Source organism: Toxotes jaculatrix, chromosome 11, assembly GCF_017976425.1.
Source record: "Toxotes jaculatrix isolate fToxJac2 chromosome 11, fToxJac2.pri, whole genome shotgun sequence".
Lineage (NCBI taxonomy): Eukaryota > Metazoa > Chordata > Actinopteri > Toxotidae > Toxotes > Toxotes jaculatrix.
Window position 1 is genome coordinate 21744227 of NC_054404.1, and position 17274 is coordinate 21761500.

A 17274-nucleotide genomic window follows, 5' to 3' on the forward strand; every position below is an offset into this window, starting at 1 on the left:
GAGGTTTATTCATGATTAATGCTCACTTTTAAAATTAATAGAGTGGGTTATGGACCAAACACTGCAGATTATACTGACAGAGTGCTTTGTAGATTTACTATTAAGACAAATAGGATACTGTTAGCTGAATGCAGCAAGACAATTTAAGACAGATTCTTGTGGGTTGTGCATTTGAGTTTGTGCAACATACATCACATACACACACACACACATGCACACAAATACATAAGCAGAACACATAGCATGTGCAGTTATAGCTTCTCTGGCAAGGCCTTGCAATGAGGTCATGACACTTAAGAAAAAAAAACCTCAGAGATTAGAGCATAAACTGTACCTGCTCTGTTCTCATCTCAGATGCACTTTAACTTGACAGAAGAGAAAACAGTCTTTCCTTGAATCTATTCCCAAACCTTGCCATGTTTGCCATCTATCGCTCCATTTTACCATCACAAAGAGACAGCTGCTTATAGCTTATAACAGGGCTCTTCACTAGTTCTTCATGGGTGCCTCACTAGCAGGACTCTGGAAACCAGAGAAGGTTTGGTTGCATATTAAACACAAAAGGGTTTGATGTGTTGGGAGATTAATAATAAAAAAAAAAAGTCTATCCTTTCTTCTTGACATTTCCTATGCTCATCATGTATGTCGCGTTCTTTTTTTCACTCTGACCACCTGCTAGTTCCCACTGTGGTGCCTTTGTTTTGATTTTCAGACACTGCGCACTCTGACTCTTCATCTTCCTCATTTGCCCCACTGCCTTGTTTCTCTCTATCTGACTTGTGACTCTCTTAGATTAGAAGATTTTTATACTGCCCATCCACTACAACATAGTTAGCATGAGACCCTGTAATAGTGAAACTGAAAATGCTGCTACACACGTGAACAGTGTTGCCAAATTGGTCACACTTTCCTTCCCTTTAACTTTATAGTAGTAATAGTAATAGTAATTTAGGAAAACCCCATATAATGAGTGTCCTGTATATATATATATTTGTTTTTTATTTTTTTATTACCTGAAATAATCTTACACTAGGACAGTTTACCCGTCCATCAGCACTTTCACCATAGTGGTGCTACAGTGGGTCACCGAAACTGGAGACACCACACTGAGTTAGGGTGTGTCCTGCGTTTGCTGCCTGTATTGTTACTTTGTGTATGAACAGTGTAGCTGCTTTGAGTATTATAGGAATTATGTGTATTGGCTGCATTATCATATAATTATTTGCTGCCATGTGAGTCGCCAATTAAAGCTTGGCAAGCCACAGGAGGCTCGTGAGCCCTGCGATGAGTAACACTCCACGCTGGCTTACAGTCACATACAGAGGAGCACACACTCACAGAGGTGCTGTATGATCGTCACGGTTGATGGTTGGTTTTTCAGCGTCAGCTTAGGTAGCTAACATGCTTTTAATGGCAGCGACACACCCAAGTTAATCCCTGGAGAAATATAACAGCTTTTAATGCACACACACACACACACACACACACACACACACACACACACACACACACACACACACACACACACACACACACACACACACACACACACACACACACACACACACACTGTTCAGTAGGCAGAGAATATTGAGCTGCCCATTTCACTTAGAGTCCTTGTCTTAGAAGTGTGCTGGCAGCTACAGCTGGAGCCTAATGTGTATACGTCTGTATGCATGTTCATGAGGGTGTCTCTATACACTGACTATACACCTCCTCCTCTGCATCCTCCTCCACGTCTTGTGATTATCTACCCAAGGCACAAATAAATACATATATGCACAAACACACACTACCACACACACATAATGGGGAGGGGCAGGTGATGAGACTGAGCTGACAGCATTATGTTGAAAACACTGTCCCCTGGTGGGAAATATGCTGAAAGTACAGGAGAAAAGAGAAAAAGAAGCCAATCACATCTTTTCCTAAAAATCTGTTCCTCTGCATTTATCTGTGGAGTTGTAATTGTAGTTATGCTTTTAACTAATCTTTTATAAAAACCTTACGTGCAGATCAGGAGGTGACAGGTACACCCCTCTGTGTACCATTCAGCCAACCATTTCCGAGCAAAGTCATTGTCACTGATGACTACATGACATTATTTGTTTATCATTAATTTTATTAAAAATATATGAAAATCTCTGTATCATGTGGAAGTCCCCCTTGTTTTGTTTTTTTGTTACATTAAAGCTGCATTCGTCATTTTTCTTTTTTTTTTGTTTGGTTTTCTGGCTGTTTAGAGGCAGAATTCCTGAACATGCTTCACATCACAAACACAAATGTGATGTTTTATGGCTTTATAAAATTTCATATGGTAAACATGTTAGCAAACAGTTCCCTATTTCCCACATCCAGCAGACACTTAGCTTCCATGTCTGTAGCCACCTGATGAATTTAAGTCCAATATTCTTTCTCCTCTTTGCTCCATTTTGAGAAAAACATCTGGCTCTGTAGCTGCCAGACGCTCCACCCGCTGGTCACTAATAAGCTTGTCGTTTTCGCTGGACTCACTACGAGTGACCTCTTTCACATATAAAAATATTGATTATTCAGTAGTGCAAGTGCATTTTATTTACTTATTTAATATCTATGTGATGTAAATGTGCCAAAGACTTAGCAAAAATAATAATAATATATATATGTACATATGTATATATAGGATGAAAAAAAACCTATTCATCATAATGAATTAATGTGCTGCTATGCTATGCTATGATAGAATTGTCATTAATTAGCGTATTGATATGTGACGATGTGTGTGACTTGTACAGCATGTAGAAACTGTAAACACATTGTTTGGCTTCAGGAAACTGAATTTGACTGTGAGAAACATTTTTTCACTTCCAACATTTTATAAACCAAACAATTAAGTAACTAACTGAAACTGAGAGAATAACAGAGATTAATTAAGATGATTAACAAAGATTAATCAGCAGTTAATAATGATAATCATTAGTTGCAGCCCTACTACATTGATGCCTACTACATTAATACTATCACCACACAGCATGAGTGTCATTATTTCCCAAAACACAGGCTCTGGTATGTTGTAGCTAGAGCACATTAGAGACAGCAGGTGGGACTGAATGCAATAAAATGATCACTGGCAGAAAACTCTTTTGTGACTGACACAATATTGAAGCAATAAAGGTGTATAAGGTATAAGATATATAAACACATGTAAACAAAAACATGTAGCAGTGAAGTCTCTCTAGTTATTTTGTGCTGTGGTATATGGCTCATATGGATCATATTTAGATGGAATGCTGAGATCTTCACAGTTTGTTCCTCAATTCATATATATGAGAAAAAGCTGATCTTTGGTTCTGCCTGCATCTGCTGACAAAGTTGAAAGCTGCAAATTTTAACACGCTGTCTAAAACAGATGCAAAAACATTTCTCTGTATTTCTCTGCAATGAAGTTGATTTAATCACAGTTGTCATCTGATTCTGGGATTTCCGCCATTGCCGATAAATGATCTATGATTATAAAAATGATGCTGTCGTCACATGGTGCTCGGAAGTCTGTCAAGTGTGATATCCAAATTGGCTTCTAAACATTGTTTTCCCTTCCATTTTTTTAATAGAAAAATTAAAGTCAAAATAAAGTGTGAGCAGTGGCAGCAGCTTTTTTCGACTTTTCGTGAAGAAGGATTACACTCTTTCAAGTTGCTTATAATTTAGATATTAATATCAAATAACATACAGTGTGACAGGCGCTACCACGCTACCACTTCTGTTCCTGTACTTGCTGACACAACAGTGACTTTACTGTCAATACTGCAGTATCGAGTCTCAATGATCTCATATCGCAGTTTCACTTTATTTCAACATTTGTTGTTTTTCTTCTAACTAGAAAAAATGACTTTTCCCCGAGCTCTGTAACTGACTTTTAAACTTGTTTCACCCATTCTGGCCCCAACTGGAGGGCTGGATGCAAATCAAATGTATATAGTTTCATTCATATACATTTATGCACATATATGCAAATACTCAAGTACAAAGGAAGTACCTCAGTATTTAAGTACAGTACTTGGGTTTCTGTCCTTGGATTTACTTTGATACTTTCCACCACTGGCAAATACTAAAATAAAAAACTAACACCAGTTTAATGACAGATTGAAAATATCTGTGCATCACTACAGGAACTGAATCAGAACTTAAATCACTTTAGGTTAAGGATTTTCAAAAGACAACTATCATGGTATTGTTTAATTTCATATCACATATGTAATCAAACATCACAGCTACCATATCAGTGACAGCAGACAGTGACTGGACCACAGACCATTTAGAAATATTTTGTTGTGAATGTAATAAATGATATTATATCATTATTTTTATCTAATGAAGGAATTAGGAATGACATACAGAGGGTAAATGAGTCAGGATAATCATTTTTTAAAAAGTTTCTGAACAGTGGTTCTTGCTAAAATTACAGGTGCAAGTGTGAAACCCGACCCCAGCTTTACCCCATTCTCTATAGCAGTTCACATGACAAATTTATTGTACATTTTATTTTTGTCATATAATGTGAGAACTGAAACTCTGAAATGTGTAATTTCCTCAGGAGCTAGTACACACTGCTATAGCACGGGGTCAGAGTCTCGGTTAAGTAATTAAGTACATTTGGCTTCTGCTGGCAGAAAGTTGATTTTGAGGATACTGTGTATCACACAGGGCCTCACCAGTTTTAGTGAAGTGAACATGAAACACATGAAATTCCTTCACAGCTCCCCTTTGTTCATTGGTGTGTGTGTGTGTGGGGGGGGTGTCTACTCCTGTCCCTGAGTCACGTGACGCAGCTCCGGTCCTGATGCTGCTGTCACCGGGACTTTGTATGAGGGTTGATTAATGCCACACATCAGTTGACTTACTGACTGACAACTGAAAATTGTGCTAAACACCAACATAGTGTAAATACAAGTGACAAAAAAATACCTGCTGCAACTGCTTTAAATAGATTCAGTAGAATAAGACTGGCTTTTTGGCCATGTTTAGTAATGCAGCACCCACTTTTCTCTCTCTTTTTTTTTTTTTTAGTCCTTTATCTTACTGGTTACATTTACAATCTGCCATTTACCAGTTCATTTGATGATTTTTCTAACAATCATCAAGACTATGAATGATCCCTCAGGTCAAAACACAGGTTTGTAGCTTTAAATGCTACGTCCTGCTTCTCTTTGGCACTAATCCCTCCTCATACAGAAACACGCATCATCGCTGCTGATCTGGAAATTCCCCTTTCCTGCCATTTAAAAGCTCCGCTCTGAGAGCACTGTGAGCCCAGCGCCCTGCAAACCAAAACACGAGGTTGTGAGCAAAATTATGTAGTGTTTTGTGCAAAGAAGAGGACAGTAAAGCAGAGCAGGTGTTGCATGTTTTTTAAATGGGAAATCTGTTGGGCAGCTGGCGTTTCAGGGAGCCGAGCACCGTTGAGGAATGCGACTCGACGTGGGGGTCGGACTCAGAGAGCGACGAGCCGGCGGCTGAAGATGACAGCGGCATCTCCGACTCCGTCAGCCCGACGGAGAGCGACCGGATCGGAGACACATCCCCGCAGGTACGGTGGGGTGTGTGGGGGTGGGGGTGTGTGGGGGGGGGGTTATGTTAGATGCATGTGGTCGGGATGGATGGGGGGGCAGCGCACTATATTGACAAGGCCAGGACACAGAAAGGGCAACCGCGTAGCCCCAATACACGTTCCTGCCTTGTTGTGGAGATCGTTCAGCTTCCGCCAAACTTCATTCAAAAATATGTCAATTTTATGTAACCTTGGTTAAAGGCAAAGATACGCACCCTCGGTGTCAACTTCCCTCAGTCTCTGACATACACTCCTCATTGTGGCATTTAATCCAGCAAGCAGCACCTCAGTGAAGAGGCAGCTGACAGCCAGCTGTTAAATAACATCTGAGATGAATTTACATAAATAGCTTCTTAGTGTATTATATAAATATACTAACATTATAAAAAGTATTTAAAAACTATTTTACACTTGTGCTGTATGTGATGAGTGAGTAATTAGTAAAGACAGCTGGTTATTCCCTAAATGGCTTTTCCAAATGAAGGAATGAAAATACTCCATTTATGACAGACTCAAGATTATGATCCCTGTGCCCTGAGTTATCAGAACAGTTGGCTGAAAGGTTGTTATTAGTTTACTGCACACTGTGTCAGAATATTAAAACCAGCAGGTTATAATAGGCCTGTTTGAAAGACTCTAATTTTATATAACACCAAATCATATTAGAAGTTCAGGATCACTCTTTAAGTTATTTCAAATTGGTTAAAGCAGACTTGTCACAATTTTTTATCATGACTACAATCAGAAATTACATTACATCACAAAAGCCACAAACATGGCTGTAAGATGCTAAATATTAAGATACCGAAAATGGGTTTTTAGTGTAGTTCAAATACAGTTAAATGTAGTTCAATATAACAGGATTAGGCTTAGTGTAATGCTGCAAGCCTTTCAGACCAGCTGAAGTTAGCATGACCCAGATTTTATTTGAGAATCAATTCTAGTTTCTAGCATCCTTTTGTAATGATTGCACGGCAGCACTGATGTGAATTGTCCTCCTTTGTCAGAAAGAAATGGATGGTGACAGCAGCCCTCAACCTCAAAAGCAAAGTCAGTGCTTTTAATTCAGTTGAGAGGCAGATGAGCTCTACACCGCATCTGTTCAAACACAAGTTGTTTTTATTTCAGGCGTGCATCGCACCAAGACTTTTTTTTTTTTGACTTCTTTCTTTTTAATTTTCTTCTGTCTTTCTCTCAGCTGATTGACTCCCCAGAGTCTGTTCCAAAGATGAAGAGGAGTTTCTATGCTGCCAGGGACCTCTACAAATACCGTCACAGCTACCCGGTACACACACACACACACACACACACACACACACAGAAACAAAAAATTATGTCATTGCCATGCCATTAATACCCAAGATGTGGAAGGAACTACAGTGCGCACACTTGCTTTCTCAAACACATACACAATGTAGACACCATGTGTGATCCCTTTGATCTCTGTGTGCGCTTGTGTGTAGAACTACAAAAGGTCCCGTCAACCCAACGAGTACCGTAACCTGCGCTTCTACCTGAACAAGATCCCTCTAGTACCTGATGGTGAGCTCATACAGACACACACACACACACACACCTCACACAAACACTTTCTGCATGCAGACCTCCTGCCACTGTGGAGAGAGGAGATGTTGGCTTTGGGTTTAGTCAGGCTTGTTTGGCTAAAGGTCATGTTTGACTGGGAAAGACCAGCAAATTAGTGGACTGATCCAGTGTTTTAACATGCTCTCTCTCTCTCTCTCTCTCTCTCTCTCTCTCTCTCTCTCTCTCTCTCTCTCTCTCTCTGTCTCTCTCTCACACACACACACACACACACACACACACACACACATACACAGTAAAATGTGCGTGACAGCTAATTAGCTCCGTCTCTTCTCAGGTATTTATATAGAGGAGATTCTGTCTAAGTGGAGAGGCGACTACGACAAACTGGAGCACAATCACACCTACATTCAGTGGTGAGACGTTTCAGCCGCCTGCGTTGATGTTCATATACCTTGCGTGTGATTGCATCAACTTTGTGTAATTGACTGGATCGTTAATTGCACGGTAGAACCCGCAGTGACTGACACGTCAAAACTCCTTTTTTCCACCTAGTTGTCAAGCAAGAGTAACTAGAAATAAAGTGAGGATTTTATCAGCTGTACATCCTGCATGTATATTTAAACATTATTTTAAACATATCTTCTTTGGTTGGCAGGCTGTTCCCATTAAGAGAACAAGGGCTCAACTTCTACGCACATGAACTGACTCAGGACGAGATCAAAGTAAGACGCATACAAGCAGACGTATTTACCTGTAGACTCCACATACAGTGTCAGTGTTACTCTCTGAGCAGCTTTCTGCCCGTCTGATTTGTTTGCACTTCCTCATTGCATATGTGACTACCATGCTTGGGTGACTATAGTTTCCATTCCACCAAAAAATGTAAAAAAAAAAAAAAAATGTTGTGTTCAAGAAAGTTGGTGTGTTTCTTGTATAAAACAAAGTTACCCAGGCCCCTCAAAAGGGACAAAACCAGCTTCCTCTAAGAAAGATTCTGAGTAAAACTCTTTGTGTTTTGACTCTTAATTTTTCTTTGGTTATGTGAATATGTTTTTAAATGAATTTACACTTCGTAGTTAACAAGTATAAATGTGTCTCTGAGCAAATGCTGACATGCTTTGAGTGAAACAAGAGTGCATTTACGCATATTTTATGCGCTTAGGCTCCACATGATTATCATCTGTTCACCCAAAATGCTTGCCAAGCAGAAAGATGATGCTGTACCTGTCTGCTGGTTTCTGATGTACTGTACTGAATCCTGTCAGGAATTCCAAAGCACTCGTGAAGCTAAGCGGAGATTCGTGGCGGCCTACTCCCTGATGTTGGACTTCTATGGCATCAAACTGCTGGATAAGAGCGGAAATGTTGCTCGGGCTCCAAACTGGCAGGAGCGCTTCCAGCACCTTAATGAGTAGGCATACACCCATAAACACACTGTGCAGCAGCTTAGGGGGATAAAATCGTAGCCAGAATTTGTGAACTTGTCACTCGGTTGCCAAATTGCTGCTTTTGTGTCCTTTAGCAAGGCAATTATTCTAAATCCCATGCAACTTAATCGTTCCTTTATCAGCGGCCAAATGTGAAACAGCATGTTTTAAGTCAACAAACAGATGGTTAAATGGTAATTTAAAGGGTGATTTTTTCTTTCACATCCTATTTCTATGGTTTCCTGGCCTGAGAGGTGTCAGTGCATTCTGAAAGAATGTTACATTCAGGTGGTGTGTACTATGTTTTTCCCCTTCCACCGAGCAAGGTCTCAGGCTATTACCATACCCCCTCAAGTCACAAACAACATCCTTAAACCTTAGCATCTGATTCTAATTGTTGCCATTCTCCGAACCACATGAAGAACAACGAGCACTCCCCCATAAAACAGCTGCTCAATACACTTTTATTCCTTTCTCTTGCTTTTAACATCCCATCAAATATTCAGCAAGATGTTTGCATCTGACACACTGTGGTCTCTAGATTTCTCTCAGGCCAAACAACTATCAGAGACAAACCATTCTTAATAGCTGCATAGTCAACAAAGACTAAAGACAATTTGGTCTAGTTTGTTTTGAAAAAGTAAAAATTTTAGAGTCATTTTTATTATGCAACTTCAATTTTTCTTAAAAGTGTTTTAATCTTTTAAGCATTCTGAGGTTAGCAGACCTCATTACATCAAACCTACTGCCCTTGATAACATTACATTAGCTGATCTTAATATAAATCTTGTTTTTTTTTTCAAGTAAAAAAGTTCATATAATTCATCATAGTTTTTTTTTGTACCACTGTATGTGATTTTTCCATGGTGCATTTTATGATGATCTACAGAGTTTGCACCATCGTTCAGCTCCTACATACCTCTTCACTTGCTTCTCCTCTTTTGTTCTTTGAAGGTCCCAGCACAACTACCTGCGAATCACTCGTATCCTGAAGTCCCTGGGCGAACTGGGCTATGAGGCCTTCAAGGCTCCACTGGTTCGCCTCTTCTTGGAGGAATCGCTGTGTCACAACACCATTCCAAACATGCAGCACAGCGTCCTGGAGTACTATGTCTACACCATTCGCCTCCCGGCCACCCGCAGACGCCTGCTTCGCTATGCTCGCCAGCACTACAGGCCTTCCCATGCCTTCCTCTGGGGTCCACCACCTAAAAGGCGAGGTGGAGGTGTTGGTACTGCAGGTAGTGTGGGTGCTGGAAGTAGTGGGATCAGAGCACCTGCTCCAACACCAGAGCAACAGAGGAGAGAGGAGGAGAGCACTACCTCCACCTCTACAAGAAGCAGGATTATTGTGTCTTCCCATGATGCCGTGATGTGCCAGGACCTGGCTGGAGGAGGACTGAAGGGCTGCACAGGATCTGGGTCAAATATGGCCGGACTGGAGGAAGCGCTGATGTTAGCAGGAGCTAGAGGAGGGAGGAATGAGTACAATGAAGTTGTCCCTTTGTAGGTAATAAAAATGGGGTTTGATTGTAATCAGGTTTTTAAACAGGTGTTTTTAAAATTAACCAATTCAATTGTAAAGAACAAAGAAGAACTTTATTCTTAACAGAACCCATATGACTCTGAAACCCAGGGTCAGGACAGTAAAACATATTAATAGTTATAGCTTGGAATCTGCTAAACATGTGATTAGAATCAATTCAGGTTAAGGGCTTACCATCAACTATGATAGTACTTCATTACAGATTATTCAGTTTAACTCTTAGGGGTTATGATGTGGGACTGGGGTGTTTGGGGAGGTGGGAGGTCATATCCTGAGCCAAGCTAAACAATCTTGCCTTGGACCAAATCCCAAAACCATCTAAACCAAGAGAGACCCAAAAACGTGTGTTCAAAGGCTTGTTGTTATTAGGACCGTGAGCAGGAAACCCCTCATAAAGAAGACTGCCTTATTTAGTGTTCTGTTTTAGAACTGTAGCAGGTGTGAAATGTGGTTACTGGTTCGAGAACATTGTAGAACAAAAGGTACCTGCTGATTGGCATGTTGGTCACATGATGGTTTTGGGAAACAGTCCTGCCTACTCATCAAACACTGTAGCTGGAGCTTTACCAAGCAGCACGCTGGACTGAGCTCACTTTGTACAGGCACTGTAAAGTAAAACTTATAATGTGAAGGGAGAGATCAGGGAGATGACTATTTCTTCTTTTTTTTTTTTGATATTAGGGGCAGACACGAGAGGAGGACTGGCTGAAAAGGGCAAGGGCGGGCTAGTTTGTCATAGCAATACCTGCAAACCATATTTTTTTGAGACTGACTTGAAATCCTTGTAATAGTAATAGCAGGCACAACTCAGTATTTATCTGCTCTGCAATTTTACTGTCTACAAGCTGAAGGTAGTTGCTCCTTCTGAAAAACAGAACTATAGAGCAAAAAAAATAAATAAATAAAAGACTTGATTGTTGGTGATTGGAAAAATATTGGAAACAGTTAAGGATAGAGGCGTTTACAGGCCCTTGTGGCACTTGTGGCACCACAGATTGCAGCAAATTGCAGCCTCCAAAATGATCATACAGTTGAATCAGCACATCTTAACACAGTTTTAACAAAGACTTAACATAACACCCTTCATGAAGAGAAGATTTATGACAGAATTGTTGTATTAGACAGCATTAGTTTTATCAGGGTGGAAGATGGCTGCTGCTGCCTCAAGGGAAAGGGGGTAGTGCTTTGTCTGTTTCAAAATGTAGGTTAGTGTGACACAGTAAACTCTCTCTCTCTTTTTTAACTCTAGTCTCTACTCAAAAGTGATCCTATTTGACTTTAAGATAAATAACTAGCTAGCAAACTAATTTAGAGTCCACTGGTGGGGGTCGTTTCAGGAAGACACATTTGCTAGTGCTAATGGAGCTACGTTAGCTAGCCAGTGTAGCAGTGATTAGCAAATCACTGGTTAAAAAAAAAAAGGTTTTTAATAAATAAGAACTATCACTTTTTTCACTCACTAATTTGAAGTAATTATACACAGCCTAACTGTAAATTGTATTGCAATGTAATTGTAGACACTATTATAAATATATACATAAATAAAAAATAATAATAATTTCAGAACAAATATTTATTTTTTCCCAATTGAAAATCAAATTTTAAATTTCAAATCAAAAAATTGACAGCCCTGCTGTGGTTTTATGGCTGACATTATTGACAAAATCATCCATGATAATTTGTCATCAGAGCATCTCCAACATGGCTGCCAAAGGGTTTATTGTGCCACCTAAAAGTCTTCTATACTTAACTGAACAATGTGATTGGATGTGGCTTGTGAATGAACTTAAGGTGATGTGTGATGTGTGTTGCACTTTTTTGACAATCTGTGTCTTCCGGTTGAAAGCGCTGTAGGTTTATCCAAATCGTTGATCTACATATATAATCTACAAATGGTCAGGAACTTGCTTCATCACAAACACGATTCATTGTTCTTACCTTGCAATAATTTGGCTGATTGATATGTAAAATTGAACATCCATGTTCCAGGTTATACATAGCCTATGTAGTTTTCAAAAAGGTTACAAGTACAGTATTATGTGGTGATGCTGCTGACTTTGTCCTCTGAATACGACAGATAAAAGCTTCTAGGTGTAAGTTTGTAGAAGTGTAGCTGCTGATATTTTTGCTAGTCAGTATCTTACAATTTGTACATTTACATGCTCCACAATTATACTATTTCCCCTACATCTGTACTCCAATCAGAGTGCAGGAGCCACTAGCATGTAGACTGTTATTCTAACTGAACTTTCCACTAACAGCCAGGCTTTTATTCTGTTTTAATTAAGATCGTCAGGTTCCCAAGGCATAGTGAAGGCGATTTTACAGCAGATTTTACGCTCATTTATGAAAAGCTGTGTAACCATCATATCATCACCCTCCTCATATCATGAGCTGACAGCATCGCCTTGCTACTCTTTAGTTTTTGATTAAAGGCCAATATTTGCCTGAAGTTAAAGCAATTTTGTTGAATCCTAGGTATCATTTCAAACACAGGCAACTGGGTTCCTGGTTGCAATAGATATCTGTGAAATTAAAAGCCATGTGAAGTGTGAGGCAGCAATGGTGCATACGATCGGGATTTTTACGCTGTTCTTCCTGTAGGATAAGGCCTGCTTTTCATTATCTGACAAGGTCTCTACATCGCTTCCCAGCCAAGTGTATCTGATATAATTGTAAAAATAACTTTTCAGGTGAATTGTGCGATAACATGGGCTCAAGTATCCGAATTTTTAGTATATTGTATGTACATATATGTGTGCGAGTGTATATCAGATATTCTTAAGTGCCTCTTTCGTATTTTTTAGGTTTAACTGTATGTTGTAAGGAGTGTCTTTCCCAGATAATTTCCTGTACATCCTGTTTCTTGTACAGCATTTTGATATTTACATTATTGTTTTCATTCTAGTCATATACAATACAGTATCAGTAGTATTAATGTACAGTAACAGCAGGAATAAATCTAATAAGAATTGGTATAGAAGACAAGTTGATAATATATACTTGAATTGTTTGTATCTGACTTATTGATTAAAATGTGATTGTTCCATAGATGACTATTCACTATGCTTGACGAACACACCTGTGTGTTTCTCAGTGTTTTTCAGCATAGGCCACAATACCTGGATTTTTGCCCTAAAATGTGAAGTTTGCCACACTTAAATAAAACTGGGGATGTGGACTAAGAATTTTGTCAAATGGAAAGCAGTGTTCATTCCATGTAGATTTCAGCTGATGAGCGCATGTTTGTCAGGTGCAGAGCTGTTCTGGAAGCAGGAATAATCTCACTGGCAGAGAAAAAACCTCAGTGGTAGAACAGCTGTTCAAAGGCTGAACAGCCACCACCGTTAAATAAGCTCACAGTAGAAGATTAAACACGCAGAGGGATTCACTTTCAAACACTTAATATAACTAAGATTATCTGCCTGACTTCTGAAACATGACTGACGTCATGAGCTCTAATCTGACTGGAACCAATGCAGTATTAATTTGCACATTGATGCCACATACAATAATGCGCTCTGCTAAACAAAGGAAAAAGCGGCACTGTCAGGAAAAAAGCGAATGGCAGGTAAGTGGTGTTCTGTTAACAGCTCGGTGAAAAAATAGTGCTAGATCATTTCTTAAATCCTAGCACTGTTTCTCGAGACTGAACAGCTATACCGAAGCTGGCAACAGAGCTGACGAGTATGGAAACGTACAAAAGCACTAAATAACGGACTTCCATGAAATATGCTTGTTCAGCTTTCCTTGACTCTGACAGTTTCTAAGTTTGTTAACAACAACATGTTTTCAGATGGATCTCTCTCTCTGTCCAGGACTTTACAACAGGAACTAAACCTGGTGTGAGTAGAAAGGACATGTTCCAGACTCTTTCATTTTTGACATTAAAATTGCATGTTCCTACATGATTGCTTCTGACACACCCGCTGCCACAGCCTTCCTTCCACTTTCAGCACGGTCAGTTTTACTGCAAGCACCGAACGGGTACAGGTGAGGGTGAAAAGACAATGTGCTCCTGACAAAAATGTCATTTTGCTGGGGCTAAGTCCCTCTATGTGTCCACTGAGAAAAGTCCTTTGACTTTAATGTCAGTGTAACCTCTGGAGACTGCACCTCAAGGGAGGAGGCAAACACAGTCTGATCGCAGGTCCTCAGCGTTCTCCACATTGATATTGGCTAGAATGTGGTCCCTTTACATGCAGAGCACAACTGAGATTACAATCAATGATTTTACTCATTAGTAAGTTTAATATAGTAGTATAGTAGCCTATAGTATAGTAATAGCTCTTGTACAGTAGTATACATGAGAAACTCTATTAAAGCCTCACATAGGTGTGTTTTCAGTTACTGTGGCTGACAGGCCTCTGCTCAAGTTGAAATAGCCTCATAGCCTCATAGCCATGCTGGAAACTGTCATGACTAGCCCCTAAGGGGACTGTTTTCTGAACCCTTTTGTTATGTTTAGAACTCTTTTGTGGACTTTTGAGCCTTTTCGGACTCTTGTTAAGTTTGTTAAGTTTTGTTAATAGTTCCTGTTTTATTTTGAAATCATAGCCCTCGTGTATCTTGTCTTGCTCTACTTCCTGTCTTTGTCTTGTTTCCCTCCATTTGTGATTGTCTGCCCCGCCCTAATTGATTTCACCTGTTGCCCATTGCCTTGTGTATTTAAGTCTTGTTGTTTCCCTGTTTCTGTAACTGAGTCTGTGTCTGTGTCCATACCTGAGTCTGCCCATGTCTTTACCTGCGGTGGTTCCCCGTGTGTGCTTCTGCCTTGGTTTCCTTTGTTTCAAGTAAGTACTTTTGTATTTTTGTTTAGTTTTGCTCCTGAGTCTTTTTCTCCTGTGTCGATGATTTTTGGTTGTGTGAGTTGTGTCCCCTGGCCCTGGACTCTTCCAGTGGTTTTGGACTTTTAGTTTTAAAGACTTTTAGTTATTCATGGCCTGTCTTGGGGATTATTGCATTTGGGTCCTCTCTTCCCTCGTGTTCCTGGTTGCCTCGGTTGTGACCCCCCTCGTGACAGAAACTATGTTGTCAGCAAAACCTAATAATAAGAACGACTGCAGCTATTCAACAGGGATGCTTGGGTTAGACACACAGTCAGCACGGAGTTAACCACAAAAATAAAGTGATAAGGTTCACAGCAGCATTGGATCACATGCTCCACAGCAGCCACAGGCATGCAGACAGCTAGTATCTGTATTGCCTAGCTGCTGAATGATGTTACATTTTGTTTGTACAGGTCTGTACAACAATAAGTATTAACTGAGCAGTGGGATGTGGTTCAGTGTTGCTGCATTAATCCACTGGGAACCTGCTCAAACAGGTACAACAGAACTAATTAGAAAGTAAGAGAGATGTCAGTCCAGCACAGTGCGTACACATCCGAATTATTATTAGTGGGAGTGAAAACTACAGTGCATTCAGAACATATTCAGACCCCTTCACTTTTTTCACATTTTGTGTTGCTAAGGTATTCAGACCCCATCCTATCACATATGGAATTTAGCTCGGGTGGAGGCTCAGTATAACCTCCTTGGCAGAGGTAACAATAGCCATGTTTATTTCTGGAATTTCAGTGAACAGTCCCATATTTTGCACAGCATGCCATAGCTGCAGAGCCATCAGCTTCTGCTACTCTTGGCTGAAACGTGTCAACATCATGATCCATAACCGTAGCATAATTTCATGTCTCATTTGTGATCACAGCAGTTATGAGTTTTGCTTGAAAGCCTACATTAATTACCACTGAATGTTATTTGCATAAATCATTGTTGGTTTATCTTATCATCATCTGTTTTCATTTGACAATTATAGAGTTGTTTGCAATGGTGTCCAGACAAGAGATGAATTATCCTGTTGGCAGGCGTAAAACATCAGTACACATTCTTACAGGGTTAAATTATACTGTGACAAACAGGCAACTGACAAGTGGACAGGAAAATTAATAACAGCAGGGCTATACTGCAATGGTTTTCATTTGTCAGAAAGCTTGACAACCTTTATTTAGGTGTATAATGTGGTGTGAATGTATTGTCTATGGTTCATTATGTGCACAGCCGGTCCTGAAGCTTCTTCCAGTCAGTCGTGTGATGTCTGTACCTTCCAGAGCCAAGACGAGAAAGAAATACGCTGTGATTCTCCAGCACAAAGGACACATCTGTTGCAGCAGATCTGCCTGCTGAATAACAGGATTAAAGTTCTCAGTGAAGAGAGCTGAAGAAGAGGCACTGAAGAGGCACTAGGAGCCGTACATTATGTGGATAGCAAACTGACTGAAGACCACTCTGAAACAATTGTTTTCTCCACAAAGAAGTTGGAAGCTAATAAGAGGAATACGATTAGAAAGTGTGGTGCCATCCAGAGGGGGGTTCAGCCCAAAGATGTGACGGCCAGTCTTCAAAGAACATCAGCTCTGATGTAGTGCAAGTCATCTCACTCCTACTGAACCTTTCTTCTTTTCCCAACAGTGACGGCGTTGATCCTTTCACTTTTCGTTGCTGCCGTTGATGAGAAGACACTAGACAGGAAGGAGAGAGGAAGTGTCAAGAGATGAGCTTCACATGGTTCTCAAGCTCACTAGGATAATAGGTATGATGTACACATAATGCATTTTTAGAAACATAGTGAAAATGGAAATAGTTTTTTTTTTTTCTGTTGACAAACAATGCTGCTTTTCAAGAGAACTCAGTAGCAAAATGCTAGCTCTAACATCTTTCTGTTCGGCCTGTGATAAGCCCTGATTTCGCTTGGCTTGTGGAGCTTGTCAGATCTGGCTGCATTCAGAAAATCAAGATGTTGAACAAACAACAGTGGTGAGGACGCATCTTCATAGAGCAGAAGATCCTGTCAACGAGGACGACAGAGATACAGAGGTGGAGCATTGTGGCTATTAGTGCTATTATTGTTATTACTGAGTGAATTCCATCAGCTGAGACTCGTTTAAAGCAAGTTTAAAGCTCCAAAAAGAGCTAGTAAGTGATGACACTGATTTAATATTGAGAGTAGATTGGTCAACATGGTTTGAATATAAAACACAAGTTCACTGAATTCATAATGTTGGAGCATAGCTGTGTACATCATGGAAATGTCTTCTTTATGGAAAAGATCTGAGTTAGTTTTTTGTCTTTAAGGGGAAAAAATCCTGTTTTCACACAAAACATAATGAG

The 17274-nt window shown here is 40.0% G+C and overlaps 1 protein-coding gene across 1 annotated transcript; it reads left to right on the plus strand.

Moving 5' to 3' along the window:
- Positions 1 to 5277: 5277 nt before the first annotated feature.
- ogfrl1 (opioid growth factor receptor-like 1) lies at positions 5278 to 13287 on the plus strand. Its single transcript, XM_041050491.1, has 8 exons — positions 5278 to 5566; positions 6786 to 6872; positions 7051 to 7129; positions 7467 to 7545; positions 7788 to 7854; positions 8398 to 8543; positions 9514 to 10065; positions 10787 to 13287. The coding sequence occupies exons 1-8, from the start codon at positions 5393 to 5395 to the stop codon at positions 10812 to 10814; spliced, it is 1212 nt and encodes a 403-aa protein (XP_040906425.1). The 5' UTR covers positions 5278 to 5392; the 3' UTR covers positions 10815 to 13287.
- The last annotated feature ends 3987 nt before the right edge of the window (positions 13288 to 17274 follow it).